This window comes from Polypterus senegalus, chromosome 11 (assembly GCF_016835505.1).
Source record: "Polypterus senegalus isolate Bchr_013 chromosome 11, ASM1683550v1, whole genome shotgun sequence".
In the NCBI taxonomy this organism is placed as follows: Eukaryota; Metazoa; Chordata; class Cladistia; order Polypteriformes; family Polypteridae; genus Polypterus; species Polypterus senegalus.
The window spans coordinates 25,431,041-25,451,623 of NC_053164.1; the positions used below are offsets into that span (position 1 = coordinate 25,431,041).

Sequence of the window (20,583 nt, forward strand, 5' to 3'; positions counted from 1 at the left end):
CTGATGCTGACTTTATATATTCGGTAATGATTTTATATATTCTAACTCTGATTTTATATACTCAGGCTTTGACTTTATATACTGTATTCTGACGCTGACTTTATATATTCAGGAATGACTTTATGTATTCCGGAATGACTTTATACAGTATATTCCAAAGATGACTTTATATATTCAGGAATTACTTTATACATTCCGAAAATCATTGTAATTGCCTGTTTGGCACCCCAATATATATTTCAGATATATACATTGGTTGGGATATATTGGTTGAGATATATGCATCGGTTTGAATACACCCGGTCAGATATATACATTGGTTTGAATACATCCGTTTAAATATATACATTGGTTGAGATATATACTGTATATTGGTTGATATACATTGGTTAAAATATATATATTGGTTAAAATAGATTGGTTTAGATATATACATCGGTCCAGATACATCTGTTCTGATAGATAGATCCTTTCAGATACATACATTGGTTGGGATTTATGGGCAGGCACAATGCGGCCACCCATGTTTAGCATCTCCCTTTCGCTTCATCATTGCTTCAACACTGTTGTAATTAATGCGCACATTTTATACAAGTAGCATATGCCTGTCTCTTGCATTTTGTTTCGTAAGTCCTCTTGGTTGAGGGTCCTCGATTTCAAAGCACTTTTTTTCCTTTCATTATCTAAAACACTCGCACAGATACCCGCCTCTTCAGCATCTTTTTTTCCTGAATGGCCCCTCATAATATATATATATACAGCACTATATATATATATATATATATATATATATATATATATATATATATATATATATATATATATATATATACAGTACAGGCCAAAAGTTTAGACACACCTCCTCATTCATTGTGTTTTCTTTATTTTCATGACCATTTACATTGGTAGATTCTCACTGAAGGCATCAAAGCTATGAATGAACACATGTGGAGTTATGTACTTAACAAAAAAAGGTGAAATAACTGAAAACATGTTTTATATTCTAGTTTCTTCAAAATAGCCACCCTTTGCTCTGATTACTACTTTGCACACTCTTGGCATTCTCTTGATGAGCTTCAACAGGTAGTCACCTGAAATGGTTTTCACTTCACAGGTGTGCCTTATCAGGGTTATTTAGTGGAATTTCTTGCTTTATCAATGGGGTTGGGACCAGCAGTTGTGTTGCGCAGAAGTCAGGTTAGTTGGACGATCATTTATTTTCAACAGGACAATGACCCCAAACACACCTCCAGGCTGTGTAAGGGCTATTTGACCAAGAAGGAGAGTGATGGATTGCTGTAAATGGTCATGAAAATAAAGAAAACACATTGAATGAGGAGGTGTGTCCAAACTTTTGGCCTGTATATATATATATATATATATATATATATATATATATATATATATATATATATATATATACTGAGAGAGAGAAAGTCAAAGAGAGTGAGAGAAGATAATGTAATAATCTCTTCTTTGAGTTCTTTTTAGTGACCATTGTTTTGTGTGTTTTTTAACACTAGAATCCCTGAAACTATGAAAAAAACTTGTAATCCCGGGCCACCTTGCGCACTTGTTTTGTTATATGTGTACCTTTTGTGAAACTGTTTATTTCATATTTGGAGTTTAATCTTTACACATTATACACTTTATGTCAAAATTTAGTTTTTAATGCTATAACGTGAAAAAAATTTCTGTTTTAGGTATGTGTTCACCACTTGCATTTGTCACATTTCCTATCATCCTACATTTACATAGATCGTTGTAGACGCAGAACACACATAAAATGCATGTGTTCCAAATAACAATATATTATTTACATTATACAACTCCAGGTACCTCACACCCAGATAAACAAGGCTTGAGCTGGGAGAACTTTTTGCCCAAATTGAGCTGCGGTGGAGGGGGGGTGGAATAGCAGGCTGCTTGCTGCTCATGCTGATTGACACATTTACAAAACAAAAGACAAAAGAATTTAAGGTGGCCCGGGATTACAAGTTTTTTTGTAGGCTTCAGGGATTCTAGTGTTAAGTGTGTGTGGACTTGAACATGTAGCAATTTTGTAATAGTCATTATTATTATCATGAATCACATCAATTACTTATGTACAATACATTTAGCTCTTTACACATTAGCCTCCTTGTCATTAACCCCAAACATAGCTCGGGATCGGAATTCTATGTAAATAGAGATAAACCCAACACAGATATGGGATGAAATGTACTGGTCTGCTTTACAGTGTTAAGCCCAAATAACTATAGGGTCAGTATTCTGCTGCTATGTAGTAAATGAAATAACATCATGCTGCAAAAAAACCATGAATACTTCTATGTGTTCTGTCACTTTAAGGTAACTCATCAACATTCATGAGTGGGGCAAAGCCTTCAACCAAAACAGAATAGTACAGTATGTAAATGATAAGCAGTAACACCTGTTTTAAAACAAACTGAAACGGAACCATTAGTTGAATCAAGCAATAGTAAATGACAGTGTAAATTAGTAATAAAACGTTAACATGGATAGTGAAACTGATGCATATGCCTGGTGATTCCTGTCATCTGAAGGTTCACCCTGGTGCATGGCAAAAAGGCAAAATGATTACAATCAAATGGAAGGACAAGAAAAATGTTAGCCCCCTATGCACCATTGACAATGCAGCAATTACCATTCACATCAGAGGAAATGTGTAAGTCACTGAGCCTTGCACTGTGCTAGTCTGCAGTGACACAACGAGTGCATCGACCATGCAACAGAAAAAATATTATAAGAAAAGTGCACAAGAAACACACTTCTACTGTTCCAATTACATCATCAGGTTGTGTGTTGGTCTCAAAACATATCACACGAAGAACGTGTACTTAATCTGCACAGACAGACTTTTCCTATTGCATTTATATTGATAGTTTGGTGCTTACATGTTTCTGTTACATGTAATAACATTTTTTCCTAGATTGAAAAAAAAAAACATTTTTGACTTGCTTTTCCAAGGGTAAATATAACACTAAGAGGCTACACAAAAATCAGAAATGCATTAATTTGTGTTTCTCCTTGCAATGTTTTTTGTGTTTGATACTGAGATATCATGTAATACTGTCCTTTGGTGATTTTACTGTTTGACAAAATAATTTTGATAGATCGTAATTTTGTGTGATATTTTCATAGTATTATTTGGCTGACATTTTATTATCACTTCTATTTATAATAAATAGTGAAACAAAGTGTTTCATCTTCGCTCACTTACACAAAGTTTACTGGGGCCCATCTTGTTTCTTGGTTGCTGCTATTCTGATCTTCCATAACTCTTTCTATGTTGCTTCAATGATCTTTTCTGTGTCTTGTCTACTGCCTGCACATTCTTTCTGCGAGCTCCAACTTATACAGCTCACCTAGGGACAGATGCAGCACCATCTGTACTCACTTTCCTTAACTCTGTCACCAAATCCAAGCTGGGATTCTCCCTGAGACTCATTGATGGCCATGTAAGCAGTAGAATATGGTTTATTGTCGCTGTTCTTTAAATACTCAATCAATTGTATTTCTCCCTCTCTCACATACACACACAGGCACATTCTGCATGACATCTCAGGAAGGCTCCACCAATTCTAACAGCATTTCTTTCCAAGGGCTGTATGGAGCAGCTTGAGTTTTCATGCTAAACATGCAAATGAGAAAATGTATTTATTCAGCTGTACTGTAACATTATATTTTTAAAGTGTAATGATAGCAGTAGTACAACCATCTATGAAGTTCTCATTTCTCATGCAAAACTATTTTAACACTAAAACTTTGTTCATATGGTGTGAAAAAGCAGTGTTTTTTGTATTGTCCTCCTTGAAGTTTTACAAACAGCTTAGGTCATTTATACCAAATTTTTAGGCTTGTTCAGTCTTGCTTTCATGCAACCATATCTTCAGTCCAAGTTTTGTGAGTGGTTTTGTGTTTACTTTGCTTGATGTGTAATCTTATCTTCTTGTAGGTGGAGGTACACACCCATTGCTTGTACCCTATGACACCCTGACAGCTAAAGAAAAAGCTCGAGATCGGGAGAAGGCCCATGAACTTCTAAAGTTTTTGCAGTTGAATGGCTACGCTGTAACTAGGTAAACTGTCTAATAACAATACTTAGTAATCTAAAACATTAGTATATAGATCTTATTTAATTTTTTAATGTATCTCTTTAAAAGGGGCTTAAAGGACATGGAACTGGATACCTCTTCTATCGAGAAGCGTTTTGCCTATGGTTTCCTGCAAAAACTGCTTAAGTGGATGGATATAGCACAAGAATTTATTGCCCACCTAGGTGAGAAATAAGATTGTCGGAAATAAGATTGAGAGCAACTGTATTCTTTAACAAATTATACATGATCTTTGCCAGTCCTGTAAGGCTTGATCAACTAACTCCTGCTGTGTCTTAAGTGCTTTGTAAACTGCATTTTGGTGGAGTAATTTTTACTTTGCAGGTTTTCTGTTTATAGTCTGTTTTCAGTGATCTGCATTAATTACCCAAATATCTGGATGACATAACAATCGACCTTAAAACACCTTTAAGGACATGACCAATTTAATTAACCTAATTTACTTGTCTTTAAATTTTGGAAGTAGTAGAAGAAAACGCACATGGGTAAGAAAAGAATGTAATTAACATAGCCAATAAACAATGTAATAAGGCAAAACATACACAAAAAAAGGTTTGGGGATCCTCCCCGTATATTGTTAAGTCAGGAGTACCCTTAAAAGACTGGTAGTGATCTTTAAATTGCTGTAAACAACACAAGACAAGAAAATTAGTTAATGGATGGTTTTTAGAGGAAGGTGGCAGGAAATAGTGAAGCCATCAGGTGGGACAGAAGTGATGTCATCATGGTTGGATGGAAGTGAGGTCATCAGGATGGGACGGAAGTATTTAGAGAGAATGGGTTATTCTTCTGTAGGTTTGTAGGAAGAAGAGAAAAGCATTAATACTCATTACCAACCATTTTCTTCCATTTGATCAACCTACATTAAACCCTTTGGCTGACCCCTACGTGAATGTGTGTGATATGACCGCCCCTCAGCCCAGACCCATCGGGTCAGGTACCCCAAACCGAGAGGTCGTAAACATGAGAAAGGGCATCGTAATTCATAGATGGATAAATGACCTTGAATCTATGGGGCTGAAGGTCTAAAAACCACTGTGTGACCTGTGGGTTCGAGTCCATATGCATGGCCATCCACTACCAGTATGTAGTACCTCAGTACACATCTAATCACAAGGGCTTCGCGTTCCACCATCGTATACCTCGCCGCCCGGTCTAGCAGTTTCCTGCTCAGCAACATCACAGGGTGTTCAGTACCATTGACGCTGTGGCGCAGCACAGCACCAAGTCCTGCGTCCGAAGTGTTGGTCTGGTGAATAAAAAGTAGAGAAAAGTTAGGAATTTTCAACAAATGTGCTGACATAAAGGCCTGTTTCAAGTCACTTAATGGAATCTCAGCCTTATCATCCCATACTACATTATAAGGAGCCTGTTTCTTTGTCAAATCATCAAATCAGATAAGGGTGCCGCTGTCTTGGAAAACCGAGAAAGATACCAGCGGTAGTAGCTTGCCAGTCCGAGAAAGACTTAGGCCTTTTTCTTGTTTATTGGATGGGGCCACTTCCAAATTGCATCAAATTTTGAGCACTGTGCCCTAACTGTCCCCCCCCACCCTCTAGAAAGTCTAAATATGTTGCCTCAGATAATCCAAAGAAATATTTCTTGGGGTTTATTTTAAGGCCAGCTTTACAGAGTGTTAGGAGGACAGCTCAGATCTGGAGTGAGTGATCCTCCAATTTCATCCAGTTAGGTGGGACAACAGGAACTGTGAGGTTGAAGCAGTCCATCCACCAGATGCTGGAACATTGCTGGAGCCCCGTGCAGACCAAATGGAAGGACCCTATTCTGCCAGTGCCCACTTGGGCTGCTAAACTCAGTCTTCTTTGCCAGTACCCTTTTGTCATATCTAGAGTGATCAGATTAGCATCGAATTTAGAAACCTGATTGAAACTTCGGAAGTCATTACAGAACAACCAAGTCCTATCAGGCTTAGAGACCAAGACAATAGGGTTGGACCATGGGCTATGGCCCTTTTTCAGTTACACCCAGTTCCAACATACACTTGATTTCCAGCTCTACTTCTGCTCTTTTTTTCTCTGGGAGTCAATAAGGATGTTCCCAAATGATTAACCCCGGATCGGTGATTATGTCATTTTCAATCAGAGAGGTTCGACCTGGATTGTTCGCTCACTGCCTCGGGAACAGAGAGGATCACTGTTTCCAGTTCCTGTTGTAAGAAGCAGACAAATTAGGTTGAGGTGACTTTTTGAATGAAAAGTAACAGGGCTTTCCGAGAGAGGAATAACTTAGCAACTTCCCTGAATGTCTCCTAGATAAAGTGTGTCCCCTTGTCTGTTAAGACTTCTTTAGGGATCCCGACTCGCACAAAGACTTATTCCTGTGCAGTGTGTTTTGATGTTGATGTATGCAAGGGAATGGCTTCAGGGTAGCATAATCCATGATGACTAAAATATACTTGTGTTCTCAGGCAGAGGGTTGTAAAGGACCTACAAGGTCAATACTGACTCTTTCAAAGGGAAGATCAATTAGGGGAAGAGGAATTTAAAGAGCTCGGTCCCTCCTGGGAATCTGATATGACTGATATTCCAGACAGGAAGTACAGAAAAGGCGGACCTCTTCATTTATTCCTGACCAATAAAAACAGAGCTTAATCCACTCCAACGTCTTGTCAGCCCATAAGTGGGCACCTAAGAGATAGGTATGTGCCAGTTTACAAACCTGCCACTGGTAAGTTCATAGGACTAGTAACAGGGACCTCAGGTCACCCTCATGTTTCGCTTTGAAAACACCTTGTTTCCAAAGTTATTTTTTGGAGTAATTTTGTCCTTATCTATACTAATAAAAGGCAAAGCCCTCACTGACTCACTCACTCACTGACTGACTTACTCACTCACTCACTCACTCACTCACTCACTCACTCACTCACTCACTCACTCACTCACTCACTCACTCACTCACTCACTTACTCACTCACTCACTGACTCATCACTAACTCCAACTTCCCGTAGGTAGAAGGCTGAAATTTGGCAGGCTCATTCCTTACAGCTTACTTACAAAAGTTGGGCAGGTTTCATTTCGAAATTCTACGCGTAATGGTCATAACTGGAACCTATTTTTTCGTCCATATACTCTAATAGACTTCTGCTCGATGGCCGTGGGAGGCGGAGTTACGCCTCTAACGTAATTTAGTGCCTGCCCATATAAGGCTGTCCGTCAGCGGCAATCCAATAGAAACACTGCCTCTAAATATTCACGGGTGAAGGACTGTGCTTATGCAGATGAAGATGAGATGGTCAGGGTGGTGTTTGGCACAAACTCAGCGAAACTGCAAGAGAAACTTTTAAGTGCCGGGTCTTAGCTAACATTAAATACAGCCGTGGACATCGCACGAGATTGCACCAGCACAGCTGGGAACCTTCGATGCATGTACACCGAGCGGCTCACGTGAACTGACGCAGTGCACAGACAAAAAGCAACAGTTCCAACGAGTGCTGAACAAAAACCGAATTCCACAATTGAGAAGGCAGCAAAAAAATATGAAGCGTGTGACACATACAAACATATTCATAAGTGCAGCTACTGCGGAAACAAAGCACACGGTGGAAAAAGTCAATGCCCCGCTAAAGGAAGACAGTGTAAAAAAAAACCCGTGCATGCAGTGTGTCACGTCTCAGATAAAGAGGAAGATGAGCTGTTTATTGATGCAGTAAGAAATGAATCGATGAATGAAACCTGTTATCTTTACAACGATTCACAAACATGGAATATAACTTGAACACAACACATCCTACATATACGAACCTGATTGATAGGTCAGGTTCCTCCGCGTTCCTCCACGTTCCTCCGCCACAGTGTTGGTCCACACGGTGGCGTCTTGTGTAGTGGGCGAGGCAGCATGGCAAGCAGCATTGATCATAACCGCAGCCGTTGCGCTCCGCCCCCTTTCCTCTATGGCCCAGGCTTCACCTACCTGAACCGCTGTGTCCTGCATGCAGGAGGCTGACGCCCCCCATGTCTCCAGCCATTTAACAACGGCTGCCATCAGGGCACCGATCATCCTGTCCACGTCCTCCTCCGTCTCCTGCAGGACCTGAAAAACCTTAACTAAGGGCTGCAGAGGAAGAAGAACATGTTTCAACTCCTCTACAGCCCAAGAAAAGTTTATGCTTTCGGTGGACTTGAACTCCCCTTGTCCCCTCCCGCCGACCGCGGGCCATCAAGACCCTGCGGACCTCCGCAGGCCCATTTGGGAGTCAGAGATATATGTGTGTTTATATGTATATATGTAGATATGTATGTATATGTATATATATGTTTATATATGTGTGTGTATGTATATGTATGTGTGTATATGTAGATATGTATATATATATATGTATATGTATGTGTATATATGTTGTGGAGGACTGCCGGCTTCCCATGCTGGTCCGCACCCCCAGGCCGCCAGGAGGAACTCTCCCGACAGCAGGATCGTACCCCGAGTTCCAGCAGGGCCTTATGGACTATGTAGTGTTTTTACACAGCCCTGCTGGATACCTTGGGGACCACCGGGAGTCGCTGTAGGGGGGCTCATGGGCTCTTGTGTGCCCTATAACCCGGGAGTACGTCACGGTCATGTGACAAGAAGGAACGACGTGCTCCCGGGTTGAAGAAAAGGACAGTTTGCCCTGACCCGGAAGGAATAAGGAACTGTGGACTGTTGGGACAGGAACACCTCCGGGTCAGGGGCTATAAAAGTACGGTGCCTCAGTCCAGACACTGAGCTGTGCTGGGAGGGAGAGGAGCAAAGTGTCTGGGCGAGGAGAAGTGGATAGTGTTTTGGGAGTAAAGTGGTTTATTGTGTGAGTTTATGAGTAGTGTGGAAGGTGCTTGGTGCACTGTAGAAAATAATAAAATGTATTGGACTTTTACCTGGTGTTTGGAGTCATCCCTGAGGGTTCAAGGGAGCACTAGCGCAACCTACTGTATATCCACAATGTATGTATATATATATATATATATATATATATATATATATATATATATATATATATATATATATATATATATATATATATATATATATATATGTATATATGTATGTATATATGTGTGTGTGTATATATATATATATATTTGTATATGTGTATATGTATATATATGACAGCAACACTCATCACTCACAACAGTGACAAAACAATTACATTGACAATCATGTTACGTTATTTTCAAAATGTTTCCTTTTCTTTTTCATTACTTCTTTAACACACTACTCCGCTGCGAAGCACGGGTATTTTGCTAGTACTCCATATATTTGCAAAACCTTGGAAATGAAAGCTGTGTTTTTGATTCTAGTTACACCTTTCCATCCATGTAGTCTTGCAATGTATGACTCTAGAAATGATAGTTGCAAACTTATAAAAGGATGTGTGCCACACTCCTCATACAACCTTCATTATTGTCACACTATGTATGGTTGGCCTGCGGGTATTCATAGTGAGTGATTTATTTACTGCTGTAAAGGTCTGTGTGCACATCTTAGACAACAGCACCGTTTTTAAGAGGATCCTAAATATGATATCTACTCTGATGAAAAAAATTACCTTGAGGATTGACCTATTGTTGTGGCTTGTCCACTAACAGAGGACTTTTCCATGTCTAGGATCTGAAAAATAAATCAGACCACATCCCGACATACAAGTCTGGAAAGTTTTAGTGTAGCAAATGTAATAAAAGACTCCATAAGTCCAACTCGATAAGCTATCACACACATATCAAATATGTGAAATTTGCATTTGAACGGTTTATAACACAGGTCATTATAAAAATTATCCTTCATATAACCCACCTGGGAATTACAGGGTATAATAATATCCTGCTGACATAACTTTCAAGGAGCACTAAGACTTCCAGGCCATTCTTTAAATAGTCCAACATCCAAGAGGAATTGAATTTCACTGGCATCATTTTTAAAATTTGGCTTTGAATTACTGTTGTACAGTCCTTTTTACTACATTTAAATTGTTTATTAAAATGAATAAATTAATAGATTACAGAACTACTTCAGTCATTTATCTCCTTTTGGTACCCCTGTTGTTCCTGTAATATTGTCCCACTTGACTGCCTGATATGTGTCTTTCTATGAAGTTATTAAACTTTACTTTTTCTCTGTCTGTTTTTCTAACTTTGCAACCCTCTTTTTACTTCCTTACTTTGACACTCTCTGCTTACACCGGTTGTATTCCTTCCTATTAATGAACCCTTATGCTGTCATTCTCTTAATTTCTCTGATTTTCCTAATTGCTAGGAACTGTTCTAACAAGTAAAATTGTTTTAGACACTCTCTTTCTTACTAAGAAAACTCTCTTACAGAATTCTAGCTGCTGCTAGTTGTTTACTTATTCTCTTTTCTGATTTTACCGCCCAGTGCACCCGATTGGCGCTCCCTCACTGGATGTTTCCCTACATACTGCCAAGCCCCATCCTACCTGTAATTAAATTAAATATTCTATTCCTGATGAACCAACACATTTCTCCTCACTTTTTAATTTTGCTAACGCTTAACTGTACATGAGCTGTTTGGTGCTCTATCCAATTATTCTTTACTAGCCATGGTACCTGTTGAAGACAGGTAATAGAATAATTAAATAATAATTGCTATATTTGCCCTGCGTGTACCTTTGGCGCTTTTCCTCTATTTTTGTGTGTGTGAATTTCTCTTAACTGGTGCTCCTTTTTCTTCATTTTCTGGCTGGTTGTATACTTGCCTTCATTGAAGGTAACTCTCTCAGCATTCTTCATATGCCTTTACTCCTCGTGCATCTCGCGCTTCATCTTTCATCTTGTCACCAAAGCCAAATTGACCAATCAGATTGCTCATAGGGATTGAATGCATAGATCTTAATGGTTTATTATACAGTAGATATGCCTTAACATCTTCTCACTAAGGAATCACTGTTACTTTTAACTGTTCAGCGCTATGATGTGGGTTATTTACTTATGGACTACATTCTGCATCTACTTTTTGCCCCTGCCTTGCTCTATTAAAGTGTCAGAGTGGTTAGTACTGCTTTGTTATAGCACTAGATTCCTGGATTAGAATGCCATCATTGTATATGATGAATTAGCATATATTATCATATCTCAATGAGTTTTTCTCAGGCTACTTTAGTTTTTCACACATATTCCAATTGTACATTTAGTCAGTAACTCTAATAGAAAAGATATGTTTTTTTTTCTTGATGATTACTTAATTACATTAATTCCTCTTTTGAACCCAAATTTTACTTCATAATGTCATAAAAAGTCCAGACATGTACCAATGGCACTGAGTGGTAATGCATGAACAGTCTATAACAGGTTACAATTTATATAATCCTGTTTTTTTTTTGCCTGTTTTACATTCCTATAAAAAAGTAAAAATAAAATAAATTGTTTTTAAGCTCATAGAGTAATTACAATTTTCAAGGCATTTAAAAATACTGTTTATCCATCAATTACCTATATCTGCTTTGTCCAACTGAAGATGGTGAGGACTAAGCCCATGTCAGCAGCAGCATCCTTTGCCCAATAGATTTAATCTTGGAAGGATTTAGATGCCAGTTAAAATAACCTGAACATATTTAGGAGAAAATTAAAGCTGGTGGAAAAAACCTTTGAAAATATAAGAATATGCAAAAGAGGAGGCAAGGAATCCAGCAGAAGTTCAGGGAGCATTGAAGTTGCATCACTACCAATTGTGCCATCATGCAAACTCTTAAAAACATTGTTGAAAATAAAAATTCTTACTGATGTATTAGATACTAGCAATGCTATCTGTCAAAGACATGTAATAAAATTATTTTAAAGTATTTGCTATCTTTTGCCCTATGTGCACTTTTAGATTCTTTCCTCAGTAGAGTGTGTGTGTGTGAAGGTTTCTTTATTGGCATTCCCTTTCTCAAGCACATTCCCATAAAGGCTGCTTCCCAGACTCTGTCATTATTTTCGGGGTGTCCTCTCTGGTTTTATACTTGCCATGTTTGAAGCCGACTCTCCGAGTGCCTCCAGTGTTGTTTCCCCTTGTATATCTCACACTTCCTCTTTCGTTTTGTCACCAAAGCCAAACTGACCAATCGCACTAAGCCAAACTTATCAATCAGATTGCTTAGAGGGACTGGACACACAGACTTTATTGCTTTATTATAGAGTAGATAGATATTTAAATTAACTAAAAATACTTTGTTTTTTTGCAATTTTTAACATTGAAAACTACGGTTGTATGTTTATTGCCTCTTAAATATTTATATTTATCATCCACACTGACCTCAGGCATACAATGTTATTTACAGGTTTACTACCTGATTTTTACAAATCAATTAGTATATTTGGATTGGTAATATAAATTGAGAGATCCTGTGGCTCTGAATAATGAGTTTAATCTAGTACAATATTAGATGCTGGTGTCTACAATGGAATGAGGGGAGATGTTACGTAGAGTCTATGAATGGAAAAGTGTGCAAGAAGAAAGGGAAATAACTACAACATGTGGAAACAGTTTAAAACATTGTAATTAGCCTTTTGCTGAGTTTGAATTCTCCTGATTTCTCATTCTTTTTTAACCACAATAATAATTTCCCCTTGGGATTAATAAAGTATCTATCTATCTATCTATCTATCTATCTATCTATCTATCTATCTATCTATCTATCTATCTATCTATCTATCTATCTATCTATCTATCTATCTATCTATCTATCTATCTATCTATCTATCTATCTATCTAAAAACTCTTATTTTGTATTGTGCTTTCTCCTTACAGAAGCCGTTGTGAGCAGCGGGAGGGTTGAAAAATCACCACATGAGCAGGAAATCAAGTTCTTCGCAAAGGTTCCTTCCTTTTCCGTGATTGCAATTTGTTGAAGCCAGTTACTCAAAGCAAACCTTATGATTTATCTAACCCTATATGTATTGAAAAAATATCTCTTTAGATCTTACTACCAGTTATTAACCAATACTTCAAGAACCACTGTCTCTACTTCCTGTCCACCCCAGCCAAGGTTCTGGGTAGTGGCGGTCATTCATCCAACAAAGAAAAAGAGATGATTGCAAGGTAAGAAAATGCATTTACACATATGTCTCTCATAGATCATAAACCATTATGATTTCAGGGAAAACAATAAGCTTGACTCATATAGAGTGTTGGTGCAGACATATCCCAATGTATTGTATCTTTAGTATAGTGTAGCTTAACAAAATTATTTGGAAAACAGAGTGAAGACATTTCAGATTACAGAAATAAAAATAAAAATAATTTTTGCTTTTCATAGCAGTATGTAATGCTTTAGAAGTGGATGCAAATGTATGTAAAAAATAAATAAAACATATAGCTGTGAAACTGCATGGATAGTTCATAATCTTCAATCGGGATTTGTTGCTAACAGAATGTGTAACCTTTCTTCTTTTGAGTCATCACCTTTTTAACTTGCTTCATATCTAAACATTGCGCTCATTCTCACTTTACTATTCTGCTACCCCAATTCCTAAACTACAAAAACGGTGAAGATGCATGACACATAGACGAGCTGAGGGTTGTTGTTTTAGTTGTAGCCATGAAATATTTCCATGGCTTGAACAATTAAACAAGAAACATGGACGGTATAGCTATACATATGTTTAACTACTGTATACCAGGATTGGCCAGTCTTTTTGGAGGTATAATTGGAAGTTTTTTTCTACAGGAGTTTGTTAACTGCATAGCTAATGTATTTAATTCGTCTTACGTATAAATGTGTTTTCACTTTTCACTGGTTAGATTAGTTAAGTAGCTAAAAGCTATTTCTAGCATTGATTATTAGTTATAAATAACTGACTAGCTGACAGTCCTGCTTGTGGGTAACCAGAAAAAGTTTCCACATATTTTTATAACTATAGCCCAGACAGCAAATGAGAAATGAATATCCAAGGAAGAGGAATATATGAGATGGATGTCTGCTCTTTGTGATGCCCCCACTGATTTGGTCCATAAGCTGACATAACCAGCCTTCATGTCTGCATCTAAAATATATTTCTAGTGATAGGGCCATTTCCACCTATGGCAAGGTGCCTAGTTCATCTGAGGTATAACTAATTTAGAAGGCTTGTCATTACAGGAGACTTGCATATGCAATATGCCTGATTCAAACAGTTTTATCCCGAATTTCCTCAAAAGGCCCGAGTGCTTATGAAAAATATTATATATGTTGTCTATTTTTCCAGATCTATAAAGTTCCTCTGATCCATATAAAACTGTGTTACTCAACATTTCTCATGTAATAGGAAACTGAATATCAAAACCCAGAACTGATCTTCACTTACCTCATTAAAACTCCATTTTGTCGTGCTATAAGTAATTACATTTTTTGCTATTAATTAATCTAAAAATCTGTAATGCTAAAGCATAAAAATTTTGCATTTACAGATGATGTAAAAAGAGAAAACAATGGGTTCCAAAGTAATCAGTACCTTTCCTATAACATATATAACATACTGTCATAAAATTAACTTGATTAAATTAAGGGCGGCACGGTGGCACAGTGGTAGCGTTGCTGTCTCGCAGTAAGGAGACAATTATGATTCGCTTCCCAGGTCCTCCCTGCGTGGAGTTTACATGTTCTCCCCATGTCTGCGTGGGTTTCCTCCCACAGTCCAAAGACATGCAGGTTAGATGCAGGTTAGGTGCATTGGCGATCCTAAATTGTGCTTGGTGTGTGGGTGTGTGTGCCCTGCGGTAGGCTGGCACCCCGCCTGGGGTTTGTTTTCTGCCTTGTGCCCTGTGTTGGCTGGGATTGGCTCCAGCAGACCCCCGTGACCCTGTAGTTAGTATATAGCGGGTTGGATAATGGATGGATGATTAAATTAATAGTTAATTTGCATTCATGTTAAAATAAACTTGTAGTGCATCCTAGTTCAGTCCTTAAAGCTGTTTCGTAATGGATCCAGCATTCCAGCTTCAATTCCCACCTCTGTTTCTTGGGATTGTTTAGTTTTCCATGTTCTGCAAGTGTCTGTATGATTTTCACAAAGAAGTGCATATTGTTCTGATTAGTGATTCTATATTGATGGGGTGTGTGCATTGGAATGGTGCCTTGTCTAGATCTGGTTCCTGTCTTTTGCCTTATGCTGCTGAAATAGATGCTCTATTGCCCTGTTACCCTGAAGTGATGTGATTAATGCCATTTTATGATAAAAAAGGTTTTTTAGAAATTTCCAATCCTATACACCAGAATATCTGAAGCAGAGCTGAATTAAGGTCAGAGAAATAAAAATTACTATATATTCATCCACTCTCTATATCCTTTTTTAAATTCAGGGTTGCATGGGTCAGAGCCCATCCAGGTAGAACTGTGGACAAGGATAGCAACAACCATGGATTATGTATCAATCCTTCATATGCCAGACTCTCGTACTACATATGGAGAAAAAAAAAAAAAAGAAAGTATTGTCTGTTATGAAGAAACTAAGATTTTTCACAGTTGTGAATATCTGCATAAATAGACAAAACATGGAACGGAATTTGGATAATAAGGGAACTAATCAGAAGGAACAACGAGGCATAAGACTGGTATAAAGTAATAAAAAATAGTCCTTAGCCAAAATATGAGTTAGAATGTTTCATAATATAGTGTTAAAACTTAACCACTGTTGGGGAAAAAAATGACACTAGTATCCCTTTAGAGCTTGCCAGACAACATCTCAGAGACTCTGAAACTAACTGGAAGAACCTATGGTAACAAGATTGCAACGAACCTGTTTAAGCTCTGCACTATATGATATGCTTTGCAAAATCCTAATATTGCATGTTATCCTCGAGACACTTATACTTACCACAAAAAGCCAGATAGTAGTTAAAACATGTTTTGAGTATATTTTTAACATGAAGTCCTGAAAAACATGTGAAAAGAGAAATCAATATTGATAAAAGAAAGCACAAATAAATTGTACCAAGTTGCAGCCATGAAAACCTAGGGGAAGGTTCAGTTACTAGGTTTTTGTTTCATATAGCAAATTAAAAAAAAAAAAAAGACACCATCGTAACTTGATTTAAAAAGTAGATATGAGTGCTATTCAAAGTAAACATGAAAAATACAAAATTATTTGGCTGTGAGCATGCAATGGTAGCACATTGCCGCATTTTATACGTGAAAAATTGCAGGGGAACTGGGAATAGATTGATAGGAAAAGCTGGCAATATGATTGATTCAGGATCAGCACTATAAAAAGAAGAGAATACGGTTACTGTTTGTGTTAAATAAAGTGTAAGGGACAGGAAAGTGTATTTTAAATGTTACCATTAATTTCAACATCACAGACATAAGAAGAGTGAAGGAGTCACAAAGGTAAATGAGCACTGCCTGAGGGCTGTACATTAAATCTTGGGGAAAATGAGTAAGTTAACATCACAAGACTCGGGTCCTTAGTAAATACGACTGAAAATCTGGTCATTGAAATTAATAGTTTTTGTTTAATGGAACAGCACAGAACTGTCAAGAATATATGTATTAAGTGGTGTTAAATATGTAATGAATCATCTAACCCTCCTCCGTGCTGTCTTTGTTCTCTGCCTATTGTTCCTGATATTTTGTATAAATTCAATTTCAAGTTTACTATCCTGTATACATAGTATATAGTGTAAATGTCACAGTGACATTCTTAATTGCATGACTGCTTTAGAACAATTGACAGTAATCCAGTACTAACAAAGGCACACACAAGACATACATGCAGGAAAAAAGTATACAGAGCAATTATTGTAATAAAAGAAGTGGAATCAAAAAGAGAGTTAGGCTTTAGTTTTGTAAAACCACTTTTAGTGGAAGTCAGTTCACTACATGATAAACAAACATATGTGAATCTCTAATCACTAAGACCTCAGACTGAAAAAGAGCTATTGGCATCTTAAAGAAGCTTCTTTATGTAGGAGAGGTCAATCGTTGTCTGAAGCTAATTCTAAAGTAAATGGGAACTTTCAGCATCTGTCTTCATTATATAGTAGAATGACTGTAAAAGGTGTGAATTCCATGCATGGTGCGGAAGTGATATCAGTGGTCCTTTGTCCAGCTACCTCCATTTTAAGAGGGAAAGGAGTTTAAGGACTGTATTGCACCCAAACCCTCACCCTCACCCTCAGGCTCCACTAAGACCTGTCAAGCACTTCCTGAGTTTGTGTGTCTGGTTATTTTTATACACACACGCACGCACACACACACACAGACACACACACACAATCATACTACCGGTCAAAAGTTGCAGAACAATAGTGCGCATCTATCATACAAGCTGATGATTCTGAGAAATTTGTCATCCGATTCTGTTGTGGCTTTGGGACTGCCAAACTGGTTCCTGTCAGGCCCTCCTCTAGTTTCTAAATTCTTTTTGGCGGCATAGGAAACTGTACTTGCTGACACATTGACTTTCTTTGCAATTTCTTTAAAGAAAAGACTTTGAAAGGATGATAATTGTCTATCTTTCATCGTCTGTTAATTGCCTTTTCCCTTGCAAAATTATAATAGCGATATACTGCTTCTCATACTGTCGTATTGTCCGAATAATGCTTCAGAGGGTATAGCAACAAAGTTTGTTTCAGCACTGATTTTATACAGACAGAGAGGGTTTGTAAGTAATTAACAAATGTTGTGACACTTATAAACTTCGTTTGCATCAAGGGCTATCAATGATTAATTAAGTGCTATTGCTGCAGAAAAGCTGTAAGTTGTGAACCCATTACTTGTTCCTAGAACAAGGACTGTGAAAATTACATTTGACCGATAGTGTTTCTCTGTGTGTGTGTATATATTTATATGTATGTACATGAAATGTTACTGACATTTATTTTACTGCATTTTTAAAATGCTTACTCAGACTTTTGATTTGACACCTTCTTAGTTTTGGAAGTCATAGATACTCACTCACTTTGTGATTAATTTATTATTAGAAGATAATGAAATATAAACATAGTATAAGAAACCACTTATTTTGCAGTAGGAATGCTGCCATTTATGAGTCTGCAAGCTAAAAAAAAATCTCCCAGATTTTAAAAGTGTTTCCCCTGTATTCATGCTGACTTGTAAAATAGCCAATAATTTTTTGTTTGGATTAACAAAAAGCAAAATGTAAGTGTGCAGAACAATTTAAAATTCTCAAGCCCACTCTTAATCCAATTCAGGGTCATGGGGAACCAAATATGTTCCTAGCAGCGCTGGGTGCAAGACAGAATCCAGCCCTGTACTGGACTATAATCCATTAAATGGCCCAATCATGCACAGTTCATCTCTCATACCTCAAATTTGGAATCATCTGTCAGCCTGTCACTCTCATCATGGAAATGTGGGAATGAAAGAAGAGTATCTGGTGGCAATCCTAGGCAGAACTAGGGAGATGGTGCAAACTCCACACAGGCAAATTAATTGAAGAGGAATTTTGAACCCAGAATGCTGAATCCAAGAGGCAGCAGTGCTAAATAGTTCAGCACAATGACATTAAAAATCATACACTAGAAAAAATTCACTACTAATTAAAATAAAAAATCTAACCTTTGTCTACAACCTAGACAAAGACTTTATTTCAACAAATCAAAATGTAAGGCAGAGGTTTGAAAATCCATCAGTGATCTCAATTGGCTTAAAAGAGACTAAGCTATTTTGCAAAGAAGAAATAAAAAAAAATGCAATTTACCTTATTAAAGATTTGCCAGTAAAATTTCTTATGAATCTTCCTCTCCAGAAACATTTTTGGTAGGTGAGGGTTCTGAGTAATTTTAGAACCTATTATTTTCTGTGCTGTCATTTTAACTGATGGCAAAGAAAATCAGAAAACAAGGCCTGCAAATCATCTTCACTGGACCAAAATAGAGTGTAAAAAAATCCCAGGGTTTTTGTTTTCTTTTTTTTTTTTTCCATTTGTAATGTAATTATAAGTCAGAATTTAAATTAATCAGCCAGGCATAAAACAAGAGGTATATTCCGAATTCAACCTGGCCAGCTCAGCTCTTTCTGGAAAGTTACATTGGGAATGTAGCACCTGACACCTTTGTTCTGAACACACCTAAAAATACACAGCTCACTGTTACCAAAAATGCTCAAACCTTTCTGTTTTGTCTTTTTGTTTATTTCTTTTCTACATTTGCTTTTCATCTGTTTTCTCCCCTCTCTGCTTTTAGTATCTTCTGTAAGTTGGCAGCTCTGGTGCGGCACCGAGTCTCTCTGTTTGGTAAGGACCCTGCATGGTGTGCTGCAGCCAGCCCTCACACCCCTACAGACATAGGCACTCAAACAGTCATGCTCCCTTGCCTACTGTACATGGGTGGTCGCTCTCTGTGATGCCTAAGTGCAAAAATCAGTCCCTTTTTTGTAACTCTGTACTTATCATTTTATTAAGGAGCCTTTCCCTAAGAAAGATCTGTCTCACTGATAATTAACAAGGAATCTTGGTATGCATTTATTGTCATTCTGTATAATGATCATCTCTGAGTACAGGCTCTCAGTGTGCTTGCATATATTAACAACTACAGTGCATTTTTATACTCAAACACACAACTTTAGTTAAACACACTTTAAAAGGGAAGCTGTTAAACTGTACAAACCAGTTTTCTGCTTTGGACAGTAGCTGACATGTTGACCTGGGCAAAAAATATCTCTCCGTTCACTTTCTATGCTTGTTTTTTCTTCTTCATAGTCAATGGCAGCTTGAACCTACCTACCCCTGCAGCTCTAGGTGCAATAACACAATCTGCCTAGTTACTATAGTGAACATTTATGCTCACACTATGCCAAAACATGCATGTTTTTAGGATGTGAAAAGAAATAGATTTACTCAGAAAAACCAGAAGGCACCCTTTTTCCAGTCATAAACTGTTTAGAGGGACAGACACCCAGTGTTTCATAACAGCTGTCTGTCCATCTACTGAGTACACTGATGTGGTTGTGCTAAAGGAAGCCCTGAATTTAAATCTTCTCTGGAACCATTTCTTGATCATATCTCTAGTAACATATAGTTTAAAAGAAATATATTATTATATATTATTACATTATTTAGTAGCAAAAAAATTGTATTCAATAACATCCAGAAATGTATATTAATAAAATACATGGAAACTGTTGACTTTTATCCTAATAATGCCTCTGTCATCTTTCACAACTCTTGAAGTCTCAGCATATCCATTTTTGACTCTAATAAATATTTTTTTAATGCTTGAATCTCTGAAGCCTACAAAAAAAAGGTGTAATGCCGGGCCACCTTAAATTCTCTCGCACCTCCTCATCAGTGTCTTTGTTTTGCAAATGTGTCAATCAGCACTGGCAGCAGGCAGCCTGCTCTCCCATCACCCACCAACACAGCTCAAGTCAGACAAAAAGTTCTGCCAGTTCAAGTCTGTTATCTGGGTGTGAGGCAGGTCTGGAAATTGTGTAGGGTGAATAATATATCATTATTTGAAACACATGCATTTCATGTGTGTTCCTTGTCTACAAAGACATGTAAGTATAGGATAACA

The 20,583-nt window shown here is 37.5% G+C and overlaps 1 protein-coding gene across 10 annotated transcripts in view; it reads left to right on the plus strand.

Annotated features, from left to right (window-relative positions):
• LOC120538749 (ryanodine receptor 1-like) overlaps positions 1 to 20,583 on the plus strand; it is a 364,839-nt gene that overhangs the window by 185,329 nt on the left and 158,927 nt on the right. For all 10 annotated transcript variants that reach the window (XM_039768185.1, XM_039768186.1, XM_039768187.1 and 7 more), the window contains 5 exons: positions 3,977 to 4,100; positions 4,185 to 4,300; positions 12,877 to 12,944; positions 13,046 to 13,167; positions 19,252 to 19,301. In XM_039768185.1, the coding sequence (XP_039624119.1) occupies positions 3,977 to 4,100; positions 4,185 to 4,300; positions 12,877 to 12,944; positions 13,046 to 13,167; positions 19,252 to 19,301 (480 nt within the window). The remainder of the gene's footprint in view (positions 1 to 3,976; positions 4,101 to 4,184; positions 4,301 to 12,876; positions 12,945 to 13,045; positions 13,168 to 19,251; positions 19,302 to 20,583) is intronic.